The sequence below is a fragment of the Oreochromis aureus genome, linkage group 15, assembly GCF_013358895.1.
Source record: "Oreochromis aureus strain Israel breed Guangdong linkage group 15, ZZ_aureus, whole genome shotgun sequence".
Classification (NCBI taxonomy): domain Eukaryota; kingdom Metazoa; phylum Chordata; class Actinopteri; order Cichliformes; family Cichlidae; genus Oreochromis; species Oreochromis aureus.
Window position 1 is genome coordinate 15,976,423 of NC_052956.1, and position 19,181 is coordinate 15,995,603.

At 38.9% G+C, this 19,181-nt stretch overlaps 1 protein-coding gene across 7 annotated transcripts in view; it reads left to right on the forward strand.

Annotated features, from left to right (window-relative positions):
* Positions 1 to 19,181, forward strand: part of lama2 (laminin, alpha 2) — a 202,470-nt gene that overhangs the window by 77,980 nt on the left and 105,309 nt on the right. For all 7 annotated transcript variants that reach the window (XM_039599289.1, XM_039599293.1, XM_039599291.1 and 4 more), the window contains exons 15-17: positions 14,674 to 14,778; positions 18,211 to 18,422; positions 18,867 to 18,978. In XM_039599289.1, the coding sequence (XP_039455223.1) occupies positions 14,674 to 14,778; positions 18,211 to 18,422; positions 18,867 to 18,978 (429 nt within the window). The remainder of the gene's footprint in view (positions 1 to 14,673; positions 14,779 to 18,210; positions 18,423 to 18,866; positions 18,979 to 19,181) is intronic.

Genomic DNA, 19,181 nt, shown 5'->3' on the forward strand with positions numbered 1-19,181 from the left:
CTTTTACAAATAGCTTAAATGACACCTATTACGATTTTCCTTGTTTTCTATATATTAAACATGGCCGGTGTTTCCAAAAATGAGGTCAGTGTATGTGCAAGGAACCCATGCGAGACAATAGGCCATTTTTTCTGCTTTTGTATTTTGTATTATGCTCCTAATAATCCCTAATAATCTCAGGCACACTGCTCCTGCATTGAAAACAGAAGCCCCACAACCTCCTGTTCGAGTCTTTTGTTTGCAGCGTGCGGCTAATCAAAAGAAAGTTGGCTTAAAGGGGAGAAGGAAGGGAGTTAAGACGGCTTGTTTCAGGAACATAAAGAACTGAGGGGCCCTAAGGCCCAGTTTAAGATAAATAATGCAAAGCTACTGTAGACGACCCCAAAAATAACATGGAATTGTCAGTGAATATATTCGGTGTCCTTTGAATAACCAGCAATCAACACTGATTGCTGATTTTTTGTTGTTGCCTATTTTACTTGAGATAACTGAGAAACTACATTAGCACCAACATTAAAGTAGACACATCCAAAGCTTCTCAAGGTCACAGTAGTAGCTCAGTTGTGCGTTGTTTTAATCCGATCTTTAATCTTACACTTCAGCAGCAATAAGGGAGCTTTAAGCTAATGTTTCGGGTTACTTCAGCGGACTATTTGCTTCACGACATGGGCATTTCTAACCATATTACTATGTAGTGATAGCACTGGCGGGCAAATATATAAGTTCTAACGTGATGCATCATTAGGATAGGCTTCACTATATAAACAGATCCAATTTATGATCTCAAAATGTATCCCCTGGGTGGAAGTCTGGTGAGAATGTGTCCTGCTGGGATGTTCACCTCCCTCCTAGCCCTGCTTCTCTGGATCAGCTTCTGCTAATGCCGACTGTTTGAAATTGCGCCGTGGCTTTCTGTATCCACGATTAGACTTTATCACTCCAGCTGGCAAATAGCTGCAGTCCATGTTTCAGAAGTCGAGTTTTTGCTCTACTACAACAACAGGCCGACTGTGATGTTTGTCTGTGTGTCATGGCTTAGAGGAATATACCACTGAATTTCATTACTTTGCACCCGGCAGGCCTGGCTTGTCATCTCACTTCTTTGTCTGAACCTCTATCCCTCCCTCTAACCATCCCTCCATCCCTGCTTCTTTTCATTGGTGTGCTCCTCTAACTCTCTCTCCGTCTCTCCAGGACTCGCATTTTTCACCTCCCTGTTCCTAAATCATCTCCTTCTACTTCCCCCAAGCTCTTTTCTCTCTCACTTCTCTCTCTCTCTCTCTCTTTCGCTTGCGTCTTGTCTCTTGGGGTAAACAGTGTTTCGCCTGTTGAACTCAATAATCAATGTTTTTTTTTTTTTCCTCATCGCGCACACATGCATACACCAAACACACACACACGCACACGCATTAACACTCAGACAGACTCCCAGGTCTATATAAGTCAGATAATGATGTGTTTCGGAGGCATTAGGGACAGCAGAGCAGAACCAAATGCCTCCAAACATGGGAAACAAACAAATTACCACTGTGTGTATGTGTGTGTGTGTGTGTGCAAGTGTGTGCATGCATGTGTGTGTGATCACTAGAAGCAGTACGCAAGTACTGTATGAAAAAGTGATTCTTTGCTTCAGTCTCTGATCGTGTTACAGAGATAGATGCTATGTGACTTGACTATGTAACGCATTCACTTACACACGCACATACACACACACACAAACACGCTGTGATCTGTCATGTTAGCGTGCATCATTGGAAGTGACAGGCCATGTTTGTAATAACAAGCTAGCAGCAGATATATAAGAGCACAAATGTGTGTGTGATGATGTGCTCCATCTCCATCTCTGTATCGTTAATGCCATGCATGCGCATTGGCCCGATCGCCTGCTTCGCGGATGCTCATTGGTCCAGAAGGGCATTCCACTGATGCTCATTGGGTAGTTTATGTGCCATGTAGGTCCAGCGACTGCTCATTCACAGGAACAGCCGTTACTATCATTTAAAAGTGCCAAGTTTAAAAAATAGCTGTTTCTGCTTTATTTGCCAGCAGAGGGCAAATGAGTGGGGTTCAGCGTAAGGATCACAATAAAACTTTTTGATGTGGTAATCATTGGAGTGTAATCTCAATTTAAGAAAATTTCCACAAGTTCAAAGCCTGTTTTTTTTAGTTGTTTTGGTCGTTCTTCACAAACCTGCAGTTGATTCAAGCACCTGGACTTTCTTAATCTCTCAAATCTCCATTTTTTTTGAAGCACTTAAAGTATTCCTTGCACTAAAATGTGTTTTGTTTTAGGAAGCACTCCTCTGTCACAAAAGTGCAGATCTTTGTCTTTTTAATCAGAAACCAAATACTTTATGATAATAGCAGCACAGTCTTTGCTAATTTACTAACAGATTCACATTCAACAAAATTTAGGAATAACAGAATAATGAAGATGGCCAAATAGAGAGCAAAGCGATAGACTTTTCTTTTCTTCTCCCTTTAGCAACTCTATCTAGCTATGACTCACCTTGCTTTTGTCTTCCTTGTGCATTTGACAATGCAAAGAAGACAAAATGATCATTCTTATAGAAGCAAACTAGCTACACACCTGAGGGAGGAGCAGAGTAGCTGATTCTTTAGAAAAATGTTATAGAAGTTGACACCTCACAGTTGTAATGAATGAAATTTGTCTTTGTGGAAAATATTCTTTTTCTCAGTAAGAAAAACATCAACCTTTTGCAAGCTGCTGAGCTGTGACTTATGAGAGTGACAAATGTGTGTAGGTTTTGTGTATAATGTCACTACTAATCTGGTCTTAATTGCATGAGATGGATTTGCCCTCCCTTTTCCTCCTTTCTTCTCTCCCTCCCCTTTCTTTTACTGACTTGTACGGCTGAAAATGCACCGTTACGTCAGTTTGCGGTTGATTTCTTCCAGTTTTTTTAATCAAATCATTTGGTGTCACATGTATTTTTTTCATTCTAAATAGCAATCTCATGGTCCAGAGAAAAAGAAAGGAAAATAATTACACCTGGTTATCAGTACAGCAACACAAAATTGCATTCCTGAAAGTCAAACAAGACATATATAGATACACAACCGTATTCAGTTTGCAACAGGTCTTGAAGTTAAGATAACTGTTCCTCTATACATTGTTGCCCTTTGTTAACAAGTTGCTATTTTGGCTCGTATCTCCGCTGCTCATCCCCTCTACTACTTTGCTCTTTCAGGAGATATTAGAAGAGAACAAAAGCAGGTAACACATGCAACACATAATTTGGACAAAACTGGACTCATCAACACTGTAATTATTTGCAAAGTGAAGAGGAGTTCAGTTTTGTGCCTTTTCTGAATTATGAAATAATTTAATTTCCTGACAAATTCAGAGTAGGCCGATAGAGGCTGATAGACTTGTGTTTACATGTTCGTATAATTAAATGTGGAGTGCTAGTAGGATGTTCATACTTACTGATAATACAATAGCTGTAATGAGCCTCAAAGGTGAATATGTGCTGAATATTGAATGTGGGATATCATCTTTCTGTTTATTTGTTAGTTCAAGTCTGAAAGCAGGAAAGAAGTGTTGCACTTATAGCCTGTGTATGTACACTCATTGGACACTTTATTAGGTAAACTTTGCTAATACTTGGTTGGAACCCCTTTTATTTTAATAACTGCCTCAGCTCTTGGTGGGAGAGATTGAGCAAGATGCTGCAGACAATCCTCAGAGATGTTGGTCCATATCGACCGTGATAGCATCACACACTTGCTGCAGATTCATCAGCAGCCTATCCCGTTCCACCACCTCAATAGATGGAGGTGGTGAAATGGGCCGAGTGGCATTGAGATTAGGTGACACAGGAGAACAGTGAATTCATGGAAATCTTCAAGAAACCAGTTTGAGGTGATTTGAGCTTTGTGACATGGTGCAGGAAGCAACCATTGGAAGATGGATATACTGTGGGTATAAAGGAATGGACATGGTCAGCAACAATACTCAAGTAGGCTGTGGTGTTTAAACAATGCTCAGATGGTATTAAGGGAACCAGCGTACCCAAAAAATATCACCCACACCACTAGGGGTGACTGTGGTTCAGGAGGTAGAGTAGAGATAAGAGAGATTTGATGTTGTCTACACAAAGCTGTTTACAGTCTTCTATTGTCCAATTTTAATGGGCTTGTGCAAATTGTAGCCTCTGTTTCCTGTTCTTAGCTGACAGGAGTGGCAATTGGTGTGATCTTCTAGGTGCTCTTCTGCTACTGTAGCCCATTTGCTTCAAGGTTCAATGTGTGGGGCATTCAGAGATGCTCTCCTACCTTGCTTGTAACAAGTAGCTACTTTGAGGTAACTGTTGCTGTCCTATCAGCTAAAAGCAATCTAGCTCGTCTCCTCTGATCTGTGGCATCAGCAAGGCATTTTCATCACTGGAGATTTTCTCTTTATCAGACCATCCTCTGTAAACCCTACAGATGGTTGTGTGGGAAAATCCCAGTAGATCAGAAGTTTCTGAGATACTCAGACCAGCCTGTCTGGCACAATCAACCATGTCATCAAGAAGAATCTGTTATAATGTTGAACATTTTAACATGAGGATTAACCGTGGCCCGTTAACTTCACATTGGCTTCATTTCTTGTTTGCACAGTTGGTCTTAAAATCAAATTTTCTTTTATTCGGATGGTGCTTCAGGCCTTAGACTTTCTTTAAGCTTGACAACCATAGCAGAACAAAGACAGTGATATGTAATATAGGCCACACTGTAGTAACACATATGATAGTAATTTAATAATCATGAGAAAAAGTCATTTGAGAAGTCTTCAGGATGTGAAAAACTTTAAAACAAAAAGTTTAAAACAAACATGAAAGCTGGTATAGCCACCATGCCTTATACCATATATAAAGTTAAACATTTTTTGGGCTCTAAAATAACAAAAATCCGTGAATTTTGATTAGATCTGATGTAGAGGGAAAAAAAGCTAAGTTATTATCAACTTGAGTGAAAACATAATAAGACTTGCTAGAGAAAGAACTTTCACACAGCACTTATATTGAATCCATAAGTCTTTCAAATGTTAAATCCAAAACTGTTACCTTCTAGAAAGTAAAACATCCAAATCTGATACACCGCAAGATGATGCAGTTGATTTTAAGGAGTCAGCAAGCTGTGGAAGAACACAACAATAATTGATTGGCTATGAGAGACTGGGGGCAACAGAGTGAGCTCCTCTGTGTCATCTTCCTGAATGAGATATGCATACAGATTTACAGTATATGTAACCTTCTCTGCTCTCCTAGTTGGAGTAATAATTATTCTGTCATAGTCCTGCACACAACCGCTTAAGAATTTAACAATGTTGCTTCCCCCTTTTGTTTTTCCAAGTGCCAAAGGCATATGTTAGTGTCTGTGCATCACTTAGCAGCTTGTAAAACTTCATGTAAAGGAATGTTATTTAAACCACATGTACAAGAATACAAGGATGACACTGGTCAGCTGTCTTTCAGAGGTTGTTTGTGCTTTTTCTTTGGAATTTTGATGTGCTGAACCCAAATATGATATTTAATTATATTTTAAACCCGCGTACATGGTTTAGATTAGCTTATGTCTTGTCTTTATGTGTGTTTCATGTGATTAATATTTCTTTATGTACCAAACAATAGCCATGTAAAAAAAGGTATGGAACAAAAAACTGACCATGTTTTTTTGCCTGAGTTCAGGAAGTTGTTGTGTAGAAAAGGGGGAAAAAATTGATGTCTGATGTCCATTACCTCAGCTTTTAGGCCGCTTAACTCCGATGGGGTAATTTAGATTCATTTTTCTATGATTTTTCATTTTCAGACATATGTCCTTGTTATTCTGATTATTTATTTATTTCATTCTTAATTTAGTTTTTCTTTGACCTCATTGTTTGTCAGTCTGCGCCTTGACACACAATTGCGTTATGAGTTAAGTTGTGTGAATTTGATTGCGTCACTAGGTTGTGTTGGTAAGCTACAAACAAAGTTGACCCCACAAACTTGTCCTTGTTTGGGATTAACAAAGTTTTCTTAACCAGAATGTGAATAAGAAAGTGGATATATTGAGTGACAATATATGTATTAGAAAGAACTGCAGGGTTATTCCACCTAAAAAAAGCCCCTACTGAAAATATTTAGAGCTGTGCAAGTCATGTAGACGTGCTGCCTGCATGTCTTTCTATGAATGTCTCCACAGCCTTTTGCACTTTGTGACTCACAGCACTCTCAACGGCATATCGGGAAAGGAAGTGAAAACTATTACTTGTGTATTGCATTATAGACTTTCTACTGCAAGGAAGGTCAAACCCAAAGTCACAGTAGAAGTCAAAAAGTCAAACAGAGATATAATACGGCTTAAAATTCACAAAATTGAATTTTATACTTTAAACACTTCAAATTCAGTATTTTCAGTGTTTTACTCATTTCTTATTTTAAAAATTTAAAATTCCAAGCATCATTTTTTAGCTTTAGTGACCCAGAATTCATAAAGTTTGACTATATTTTTTTCCAGATCATCTTAACTGCAGCACAGTGAAATCTGAATAGTTTTACCCTAATGCTCAGTGGTTATCTGAGGAACATGAGCCGAAATTAATGTATGTGTATAAAAGTAAGAAGGCACTGACTGTATGTGAATTATGGATATAGCGACTTTGATGTCATCCCTGGTTTTGCTGATGCCTATTTTATAAGCCTGCATTTTGGCACATTTTGATTTTTAAAATAAAACATGCATGAAAAAAAGCCTCAAACCTGCTTTCTTTCTGATATCCAGCAGTTCCTCTGTTTTCAAAGAAATGTGACTATTGAAGTCTTTGAGAAAAATATATAAAAGGAATTTTTTAGGCAAAACAGAGGCTGTGGATTAGAAAATTGTCTAAAAAACGACAATTTAAGAGTGACCCTAGAGTAGATTTGAATAGAATTATATACTACTTTTTTTTTAGAAACAGAGGAAATGTTGTCCACTTTTTACAGCTGGAGGCTGTGTCCATCTGTTATATAAAGGTCATTGCCTGTAGCCATGCACAGTGTGAGGTATGTCTAGGGATCTAACCTGTTGCCACGAACATCAACTTTAGGTAGAAAAGTGAAAAGACCATATTAAGTTATTGCCTGTAATGCCAAACTGAACTCGAGGCCAAATCCATTGCAGAGAACCTCAAAGAACCCGATAATAAGCCCGGCTCATTCCTGTGTGCCATTACTGAGTCAGGGTGCAACAGACTGACCCCCAATCAAAGAATGCTGCAAACAACACAGGAGGACCTCCAGGCCAGTACCTGGACCTCTGTAGCATGCACAGCTGCCAAAACATTCTCGCAGTCCTGGGAAACTGCAAGTGATCATACAGCCAAGCACATAAAAAAACAGAAAAAGTAAAGTATCAGGGTGAGTACTGTCTGAAGCAAGTGCTTCCACAATCCAGACACAATCCTTATAAAAGTGATCAGAAACAAGACCTGAGGCTATATCTGTAACTAACAGAGGTAATCACACAGAATGGTTACCAAAGTGCAATGCAATAATCGCCTGGTAACAAACTGCGATGGACACAATGTCTTGTCCAACATCTATCTATCTATCTATCTATCTATCTATCTATCTATCGATCTATCGATCGATCGATCGATCGATCGATCGATCGATCGATCGATCGATCGATCGATCGATCGTTCTGTCTGCCTGCATGTGTTTGTCATTTTGGAGAAGTTTGTTTTCTAGGGCTTTTGTTACAATCTGGTTTTCATTTCCTGAAGGGTGATTTCCTTTGTCCCTTCCTCATCCTCCCCGTCTCTTTTTTTCCCCTGCCCAATCTCCTGAAGAGAGCATCTGTTGCCACTGTCTGCTTTTGTATTCGCAAAATTGACAGAAAGCAGGCGCACATTTCTGTGAAGAAGCTGGCATGTGGTACGTACAAAAGAAAGTTACATGCTAATTGCATGTCATTACTCCCCGCACACAGTAATTTATTTAATTGTGGTTACTGTACTTTTCTTCTTCAAAGTAGTGATGGTGCTGATTCTTACCTCTAAAATCTCCATGAATGTCCGCAGCGTCTGAGATCAAAAGTCGCTAAAAGTAATAGAAAATGTATCAAATTGACATGTGTATGTTTATTTGTAATGTGAGAAAATAAACAGACATATAGAAATCATCATACAAATCATTGCAAATTGTTGCTCTTGTGGTTTAGTCAGATTTCTGGGTTTTTGGTTTCTATAACTAAATGCTATTTGGATTAATTATATTATATATAACTGCATCTGATTAGGCAACTGCCACCATCAGTCCTGTGCAAAAATGCCCTGTGGTGTTTAGGGTATACTCACATTAGATCCGTACCATTCTTGCCTAAGCTAACGCCAAAATCAGTCCATTTCACTAGTGGGATCACTATGCACAGTGCAGTGCACCGGGCTCTCGAGTGCTGTTCAGTTGGACCACTGCTTCCTCAACAGCTGCCTCCAAAGAAATGTTTTGTATTAAGTAATTAGGAAATCTCTAAGGTACGCGAGAGGACACAGTGTGACTGAAGCACAAAATGCAAAATTTTGTGGTTCAGGCACCAACTTAACCACAAAGTGCAAAATGATTAACCTCTTTGTTGCCTGCATGGGTGCTTTTGAAAAGCTTGTGTGCATCAAAGAGAGAAATGGTATGAGAGTAAGAGAGACAAAACTAAACATATTCATGCTTGGATGTTTAAGCACAGAGTGAGTGCAAGCCAACAGGCAAGTGTAACGAAGGAACAAAAGTGCCTGCATGCAGTACAGAGCCTTGACTGAGTACAGCTTAAGTCTGGGCTTTGGGTGGGCCTGTCAAGGACTTGTCCAGAACCCACTCCATTGTTTTGATTGTTTGCTTTGGTTTACTTTTGTGCACATTTAAAGGTGAACTGTCGCCCTATAGCTTCAGGTTGCTGCCCTCCTGAGCAGGTATTCTCCAAGGACTTTTCTATATTTGGATGAAGTCATCCTTCTCTCAGTTCTGACTAGTTTCCTGGTCCCTGCTGTTGAGAAGCACCCCAGAGAATCTTTATCCTTATGCTCTCAGGGTGTCCTTAAATGCCTTTTGAGAAACACCAAGTGGGCTGCCATGTACCTCTAACTTCTGAATCTCTGTTACCATGACTGCTGGGGTCCTGGTCACCTCCCACATGGACCTTCTTGCTCAGTTTGGCAGCAGCGCCAGCTCTATGAAAATTCCTGGAGGGGGTCTTCTTTCTTTTGCAATTACTGACTCCTCTGTGCTACTGGGAACATTCAAAGCAAAGGTTTCGAACCCTTGCTCCCCACAATTTTAGCATGTAAGTCTACAGCAAGGTTCTTTGGATTTCTGAGGCTGAGGTTTTATCCTGAAATACAGCGCGAATTTTCCTTTCACACAGCCATGCATATATGGGGCTTTGTCCCTATCAAACCTCTGAATCCATCAGCGTTCTACATACTTGCTGAGGGTTATTAAAGCCAATAACATCTGGCTAGAATTTGAACTTTTACAGTAAAAGCTGAATGATTAGTAAAATTAGACATTCCGTTTCAGATTTTTAAGAAGTTTGCTGTGTTTCTCATGTTCTTTTCACTTTGTCATCATACTCTTCTGAGTGCAGATTGATGGGAAATGTCAATTCTATTTATTTCACAAATCATAAAAATACAGTTTGTTATTTCTCTACATACACACACATACACATGAGCACACAATGTAATATGAGTAGCATTTTTTTTAACAACTATCAATGACTAATTTGATGTAGTGTTTTATAAAAGTGTGTATAAGGAACAAAATCAGCTAAATTTGAATAATTTTATGTGGATATGAGAAAACAGGTGTTGTTAAGCAGATATCCCATTAGGAAAGATGTCTTCGCCTTTTTCTGCAAAACTCACAAAGAAGTCAAGCTGTAGCACAAATGCGACTCTTTTTGGACAACAACAGTATCCTAAAATTGGAATGGACTAACCCTTGAATTATAATACTCTGACTAGGTTACTTATTATTATGGAAAAGTCATATTCATCTTGTATCAGGGCTCTGCTGAGAACCTTGGAGGAGGACTGAGGTCAAACGTGACTCATATGTTAAAGGCACCCAACTTACAGTGACTCATTCTTACACCTCTTCTCTGTGCCAAACCCAAACCCACTGCTTGGCACAAAGCCAGATTTTACTCTTCTCATTTTCTATATTTTGTCCACTTTATTTTTAATTACACTGATAAACAGGAGCATTATTACCATTTCCCCCTCCTTCGTGGCGTTGCACATTTGAACAACACTTTCCCATTTCATCATGTTTAGTTTAGTATTCTCCCTTTTTTTACAGTAACTATTCCTGTTTTGATATGAAGCTACTTTGCTTTATCCCTTTTCTCACATAGTATTGAAGTGAGCTGAATGGCTTGTATGAAAGTGATACTCATATAGCCGTGGCTGTGACAAAGGGTTTCACTCTAATGAAGATTGTGTCAGCTTCTTGATTAGGGTTTTAACAGTGGGGATTATGTCTTGTTCTTCTTATTCTGACCACTAATACAGTTAATAACAGGCTTATCAAGCTCACAGGGGATCCCACTGATGTCTTTTGCAGCTGTGTGTGTGTGTCTGAGTGTTTATTGTTCCTTCGTTTCCACTACACATGATTCTCCTCTCCCTCCCTGTATGTCTCTCTCCTGCTGTGCTGTTCTGTTGGCCTTTTTCTCTCTCCTGTATTGTGTTTCTGTATTTCAACTCCCCCCTAGGGTAGAGATGGGTCATCAGGTTGCCATGACAAAAGCTTTGATTGTTGCCCAGGTTGAGTGGACGGCATCAGAGAAATGAGTTTTTCTGAGAAATGTCAATAATTTCAAAGGAAGTAAATTGCAAAATACAGGAGTCCTAAGTGGATGGAGAATCAGAGTGAAAAAGCTTTTCTGTTAGTTTTCAGGTCATATCCCGCTGAATGCTTAGTGAACACAACAAATAGAAAAAGGTAAAAAAAAGTATAGTACATGCAAATCCACTTTTTATGTAGCAGCTCTTTGCACAACTGGAGCAGTAAGTTGAAGCACTTACAGATCTGTGCAACTTTCTTGTGTTTTTATCTAGATTTTATTCTACGCCAGCACTTCCTATACCGGTGAACAAAACACTATGTTGTAGTAACAGCAAATGTGAATGGCCATGAGATAGACAGTATTTGATTTTGGATTCCATAATTCTATATGTAACCATACAGAATTACAGTACTATTAATTAGACTGACATCCAGTGTTTATGCCACAGCTACACTAAAATAAAAATATTGATTATTATGATAAAAAATAATGTTTTTATGTTTCTGTAATGGCTAATCAACCAGTGTGCGTAAGCAAAATTTGATTTTTTTTATGCTAAAATATAGTTATTGGTGTACATGAATTTTCAAATTTGCTGTTTGCATAAAAATTATAAAGCACTTTATTGTTTTCCAATTAGGATGGGAAATTGCAGTTATTTTTGCAGTTATCATTCCTGAACAGAACATTTATTTTTAGCCGTTGAAAGTTTTGCTTGATTAATTTCTGACTTTTCAGACAAGTCCATTGTGCTGGCTCAAATTTGGGTATAAAAATATGAATTCAGTGTATATTTGGCTGATGAATCAAAATGTAATTTTAGTTTAAAAAAAACTGACAGATTTTTAAAAATATTTGTGTTTTCTTATTTTTATGATGAGTGGTCTAATAAATTTGTTAAGCAAATGTTGTTTTCATAAGCCACATGCTAAAAAGCCAGGGAATCATGGCCCTATGAGACTATAATGTACTTTCAGCTCATATTTGGGGTGTTTAAAACTTTACTAATCAACATTTATACTGCAAATGAAATGTAAGATGAGACAAAATACAAGTGTGCAACCTTTTAAGGGTTTTATAGAGATTTTAGTTATATATAATTAACCAAAATGCAGACAGAGACAGGATGTTAGGCTAAAACTGGGTTTTATTCTATGAGCTGATTTCACAAAAACTAAAAGGTGTATAAGCTAAACTCACAATTCAAAAAACACGTGTTGGAAACAAACTAAAGCTAAACTTAGCTTCTGTTTTTTTTGCTCCTCTTAGGGGTCGTCACTGTGGATTATCTGCCTCCATCACCCTATTTTATATACTTTTCCTCTTCACTGGTAGCTCCATATTCAACATCCTGTATCCACTATCACTCCTCTATGCATGTCCAAACCATCTCAGGCTTGCCTTTCTATCTTTGTCTCCAAACCACTCAACACGAGCTGTGCTCACATCTACTCCTGTCCACTCTGGTCACTCCCACCTAAAACCTTAGTTGAAATCTTAGCATCTCCAGCTCAAACCAAAGCTGAGCACACGCACACACACATAAAGAAAACAGTGTGGGAAATGAAACTAACAAAAAAAATACACAAAATAAATATGCAGGCGAGCAAGGTAACAAGGAACAGGTGAACAGTAAGGGTCAAGCAGATAATCATGAGGGCAGGAATAGAACCAAGAGAGGAAATAAATTAACAGAGGGTGCTCAAGAAAAAGCAATTACCAAAAAAAAAAGAACCATTAGGAACACAAACACACACAGACAAAGAAAGATGAGAAAAAGGAGGAAAGTACAAAACACGAGAAAGCCCCACAATAAAAGAGTAACAGGAATCAAGATTAAAACAAAATTCAAAACCTCATCCATCTGCATGTTGTGTGAAGGTCTAAATCTTTCTGTTTGACTAAGTCTCACCACTAATCAGTCTATTTCCATCTGCAGCAGGCAGCTGTTTCTCATGAAAAGCCCCAACCCTAACCCTGTTACAATGACTATTTTCTTTTTTCCCTGCTTGCAAAGACTTGGGAGAACAATTTAATAAAAAAAACAACAACTACATGTTCTGATTGCCTAGGGTTAGAGTTAGGCTTGTGATCATGTAGTAACTGCTGATGCCTCAAAAGGTTAAAACCTATATACACTGTCTAGCATCAGTGAATGAAGAGACAAACCTATTGACTACCTGTTTAACACAGTGGGGGTCTCTAAGTTCCCAGATATTTCCATTAAGGATAGAGACTAGGATTGTATTTTTTCCTATATTTACCAGAAAAAAACAATTTCTAATGCTAATGCTAATATTCAAATGTTGTATTTATATGATCTTGTGCTTTCTCAACGTGACCAAAATGAACATGGAAATAAAATAATGCAGGTTTAAGTAAAAGAAATAATTAAAAGTATGCTATTAAATGTTCACAGTAATATATGTAGTTTTGTTAATTGGTCAAAGTATGAAGTTTGTGTTGTGCTTTTTAGCAGGATCTGTGTCTCTGCTTTATCTGTTAAGTGCTGGGGAATGTGGTAGCTGTAGTGTCACCAACAAGTTCAAAGAAGTGATCACAAAAAGTTACTTTTTCCCGTCTACTTGTCCTGATCATACCGTTTATTACACCTGTAGTCTAGTGAGTACATTGGAAGTGGATACGTAGCTTATCGTCCTTTTTGTTGCACTGGAATGAAGTTCAGACTTTTTTCTTCTTCTTTTTTTTGCATGAGAAACTAAGCGTGTATGCAGTGGTCATGCTAGAGGGCTGATTAGCTAGTGGAGGAGGAGGTCGGGCAGCACAAGTGTCTGATGTGTGTGGGCTGTGTGGGTTTAAACTATGATTTTACTGTCCTCTGGAGTCCAAATCGGCAAATGGAGGTAGATAGAGGATAAGTGTTATAGAATAAAATATCCACCAAGTACACCTCCAGGCACACTGGTGTGGATATATCTGTGTCCGTGCGTGTGTGTGTGGTTTTTCAGTCAGTTGTGAAAACGGTGATTCCGCCTCGTGGTTTAAAAAGTGAGTGTAATGATGTAGAATGGAAGAGGTTTATAGAGGCATTAAGCCTAACTCTTCCTCCTTCACTACCTCACTCGCTCTGTCTTTCTGTCTCCAGCTCTATTTCTTCGTCTCTCTCCCCCTCATCCTCAATGTCCCCCTCTCTCTGTTTTTATGGTGGCATTATTATCTCGCTCTCCCACCCATTACTGTTCAGGTTGAAGCAGAATAATAAATTTCAGGATCATGCCGATGCAGCACTTCTCCAGCTAAAGCTCATTCTGTGGACTCGACAGAAACGCTGCACCAAAACAACTCGAGACAACAAAGATTGTAGCACCTACCTGCTTTCTTCATGTTTTCAGCATTTTAAAACAATTTTTAGGGGGAAAAAGTCATTATTAGATGAAGAACTTGTAGTGGTTTTTCTGTGTTATTGTGGGTTTGTCTATGACTTGTGCTTATTTACAACTTTTCAAAATCTCTCTGACTAGATAACATTTTCTGCATTTTCTAAAAACCTCTTTCTGTGTGACTATGATTAGTTTAAAACAGTGTATTATGCTTTTTTTCTTCCTGCTAATTTACTTTGTCATCATTTTTAACATTTTTAAGTTAAGCTGGCTCTAATCCTAATTTTTCCTTTGTCCCTTTTTCTCTCACTACTCTGATGGTTTTGGTCACGTTTCACTTTTTAACCCGTAGGCTCTATTAGCGTCAAATAAAGCCGAAACATGGACCTTTAAATCAATCTAATAGTGAGCTAAGTCTGATGAGCTACGAAGCATGGGAAATCAAAAGGTCAAAAGGTGTTATTTTTATTACAAACTTGACTTTTTAACTTGGTTCTCTGCCTCTGTCATTCTGCAGCTTTCAGCCTACGGTGGGAATGTAATCTTCACCGTGTCTTATACTGTAGACCAGCAAGAAGAAGAGAGCATCAGAGTCACATCAGAGCCTGACTTAATCATAGAGGTAAGTTTTTAAACAATTCACTACTTACTTGCAAACTTAAACTACTGTCAACATGCTACATGGTAATGGAGAGATATTAAGTCAAACAGCACTTGAGACTGGTCGGCAACCACCACCTGATAGGGAAAAATGAGTACTACCTAAGCACTTGGCGAGTGGTTGCTGGATGTCACGAGGTGAAACTACAGAATAAATCTTAGTCGTTATTGGTGGTTGTTATCAGATGGCATGGAGGACACAGACTTGTCTGCAATCACTTGCAAGCTACTTATTAACGGTCGGTAGTGAAACTTGAACTTGTGCGACTCAGACTGGAAACTGGGAACATTCACCCTCAAAGTGAAAGCTGTGCCTTATCGCTACAACCAGCACCTTTTGAAAGATGAACGGTCTGTCTTTGCGCTTTGAGTCACACTTTTCACTACCACTCCAACACATTATTTAGTTTAATATTTCAAGTTGCTGTCTTCAGTCCATGGCTGTTCCACAGTAAGGGGTGAGACTGATTTCACATAGAAAGAGCCATCAACCTCCAGCAACCACTTGCCAACTGGTTGGAGATTGCAAATACCTGTGGTTGCATGACTGGAGCTTTAGCAATTGGTTTCCCAGCAACAGCCAGAAATTTCTTCCGATGTTTGAAGAAGTGGAGCTTTTTATTTAGAATAGTTGGAAGGACCTCTAGCAGCAACTCGGCAACCAGTAAGGGAATACAAATTTTTTCCTTGTGATCTGTGGTTACCGGGAGTCCCCAACCGTTCTCTAAGCCCATGTGACTCTAGCCTGAAACAACATATCCATGCAATCTATATGCATGGGTTTAACCTCCTAGGACCTGGCGTCCACATATGTGGACATCACATTTTGGGTTATTTAGACCAAAATACTCAATTTTGCTCTACAAGGCCCTGATATCCACTTACGAGGACATTATACTGCTACTGTTCTATCGAAATTTTAAACGAATATCCTCATATGTTGCTCTCATTTTTCTTAGAAACAAAAATCAGGTAAAAAAAAAACTGGTAATTCTTTGTTTTTATATTCAATATGCCAATATGCCCAAATATCAAAGAGAAATTAGAAATGCATGCCGTGGAAGAGTTCGGGTCTTAGGAGGTTAAATGGGTCGTTTTTTTGTTTTATTTTTTGTTTCCTATATTAAACTGTCTTGGTGCATTTGGGAGATTCCTCAGGAACAGCCACGCGTTAGAGCCCAGGAATGAGATCCAATTGAACTGACTATTTCAGTGAAAGGGATTGACAAGGACTGCTCCCAGCACTCAGCAAATACATTATTTTTGGTGTCAGAGTAACTCAAGTGTGACTTTTTCTGTTTTTGTGTACTTGTTTTTGCGCTGTTTTCTGCGACCATGAGGACCACTAAATGAAGTTGCAAACAGTTAAGGAAAGACAGACAGTCACACACGCGCGCACGCAAGCAGCTACAGCCTGGGGAGAACTGCTGAACTTAGCAATAAAAAATGCAGATATACTCTCCCGCCCCTTCTCTCCCTGTATGTCTGTATAATGAGCAGGATGCAATATGATGTATGGCAGCAATAAGCAAAGCAGCCACACTATTAGTTAACTGTTTATATCTCTCATATCACTAAACAACATTGTGTCTGTGTATGTGTGAGAGCATGGGGTACACACAAAACAGTACACAGGTTGGTGTGTATGTGTGTCCTCTGTGCTGGAGCTGTAGAAAGGATCCATTTACTTTGCACACAGAACTTTCTAGTGTTCGAAGAAGTGGGAATTTTAATTAGGATAGTTGGAAGCGTTTTCAGAAACGATCTAAAATAAACTGCAGTAAATGTAAAAGCACATAAGTCTCACATACTGACTGCAAAGAGAAAGCGGCAATACGATATTCTTTGTCCTGCAGCTGGAATTTAATATAGGCAAAAAAACAATTGTTTAATGGCATAACTTGGATGTGTCATAAAAATGCATGCATTCATGTACTGTGTACGGTAGGTGAGAAAGAATGGATCGAATGGATGAAAGGGCACGGAAAGAAAGCCATAAAAGGAGGGAATGAAAAGAAAAAGAGACTTTGAATCAAATAAAGGCAGGGCAGACTGAAAAATGAAATAAAAGATGGGAAAGAAAGAAATTGACAAAAAAGGAAAAAGTAGTGGAAGATTGAAAGGAAGAATGGTGGGTGTGAAACAACACAAAAGGAAGTGAAAATGGAAAAGAAGGAAAAGAAGAAACAAACAGTGAAGAACGGAACGTGGGAATAAACAAAAGTAAGAATGAGGAAGAAGGAAAACTGTGAGATGGATAGTCACAGACCAATGAGCTTGTGTTATTTAAAGATGTGTCAGTGAGATCGACAGACTGGGAGGAGATGGGAGGAGAAGGAGAGGAGGACAAGTGTCGGTCTTGTTGTCAACAAAAAGCCTCTCCAAATGATGACAATAATGAACCACCTACACACTGTCAGCCAGCTCTCTCCCTCTTCACTGTCTCTCTTTCAGCCTTTGTCTCATTTTGTTCCCTCTTTTTCTGCCCTGCTGTTTACTCTGCATATCTGCATCGAGTTGTAATATTTTCTGTTGCTTGTTTTTGTGAAGTGCAGGAAGAAACTTGTGTATTGTTCGCAAGAAGTCGGCATCTGAATAGATAATGATCTCTCTGTCTTTGTATGGCTCTGTGGCTTTGTTGCTTTCCGTGTCTTCCTCTCAATCCATGCCCACTCAATCAGTCCACTTTAGCACAGTTAAAGTAAGTAAATAAATAAAGAAAAGAATGGTGTAAACACAGAAATGCAAAAGTCTTCAGCCACCTCTTATTTTGTTTCTGGAAAAACTTTATAAAACTTTCCCTTTGTGATCTAATTTTTAAAGTAAGCAGTGAAATGTTTGTATTAAAAAGTATTGAGAATTGAACCGACATAATGATGTTGGTCTTTTTAAGGGATTTTTTAACTGAATTCATTTTCTTACTGGTAAAAAAAAGTGAGGTGACTCGGTCATTTTCCCTCTTTGTCTCTGTCATCCTCTGATTTTGTGCATCTCTTGGCTGTACTGCTCCGTCTTTATGGCTCCCCCACCTCCCCCCATTTCAATTAGTTTTTATTTAATGGTTTATTGGCATAGTAAGCTCTCTCTCTCTCTCACTCTCTCCCTCCATAAGTAGTTGTCACTCTGTGTTAGCCACTACATGCCATTGATCTGTTCTCAACAAGAGATAGTCAGATACCAAGCCTGGGCTCAATTCACTTTGCATTTAGTCCATTCAGTATGTCAATATAAACTGGAGCTCATTACCTAATGACACATCTTTCACTCTCACTCATTTTTTTTAGATAAGTTATAAATGCACATGTCAGTGCTGTCATAAAAGCAACAGAGGGAATGCCGACCTTTTACATTTATGAAATTAAAAGTTCAAATTGTAATTCTTTTTCTCTACCAGGGAGGAGGGATGAAGATTAATTACAAAAGGTTTGGCAAGCCTGTCTACCCATCCTCACCCAGCACCAGTCACATAGTTCTCCTGCCGGAGAACTTCCAGGTTTCAGAGACGGCACAGCCAGTTAGTCGGCGAGATTTCTTGTCTGTGCTGGCAAAAGTGACGAGTGTGATGGTGCGGGCCTCTTACAGCACAGAACGCAGCGCTGTTTACAGGTGGGTACGGAAACATGTACGCATTTCGAAGTGTGCCATCATGACGTATTGATCTTACGCTGTAAAAGAAATCACTATATTAAAATTACGCTTGTAAAATCAGAAGTTTTTAGTTTCATTTAGCTGTAGGAAACAAAAGTTTCGCTCAGAATCAAGACTCTGAGGCATCTCCTTCTTATAGCCTGTGAATATCCCGGCTTTAACCTTGCGTAACCTAAACATAAAGATGGTGGTTTTATAGGTGAAGCTTATTGCCGTCGGAGAGTAAAATCTGCCTGAGAGAATGAACTCGGCTCATAAAACCTCTAAAAGACTTATCAGCAAAACTGCCCTGTTTACACACAAGCTGTATGTTTAACTGTGAAGGCGGACAGACTCCCAGTATGCTGTATGATTTTGCTTGATATTTGCGTGTGCGTGTATTTCTGTGCCCTCCGTGTGCAGACTCCACTCATTTTCTATGGAGGTAGCAAATCCCACTGCCAGAGGAGAGAGGAGAGCATCAGCTGTAGAAGTGTGCTCTTGCCCTTATGGATATGCTGGAACTTCCTGTGAGGTAAATACACACCATTCATCCATTTGTGTTAGCGGCTTATCCAATGGGCACACAAAGTTGGATGGGTAAATACTATAGCACTAATGCATAGAGACAACCGTTCATGCTAACATTTATACCTACAGTCAATATGGACACAAGCACATAGGACAAACAAGATGCTACCAGACAATAAAACATATAGAAGGGATTAAAAACAAATG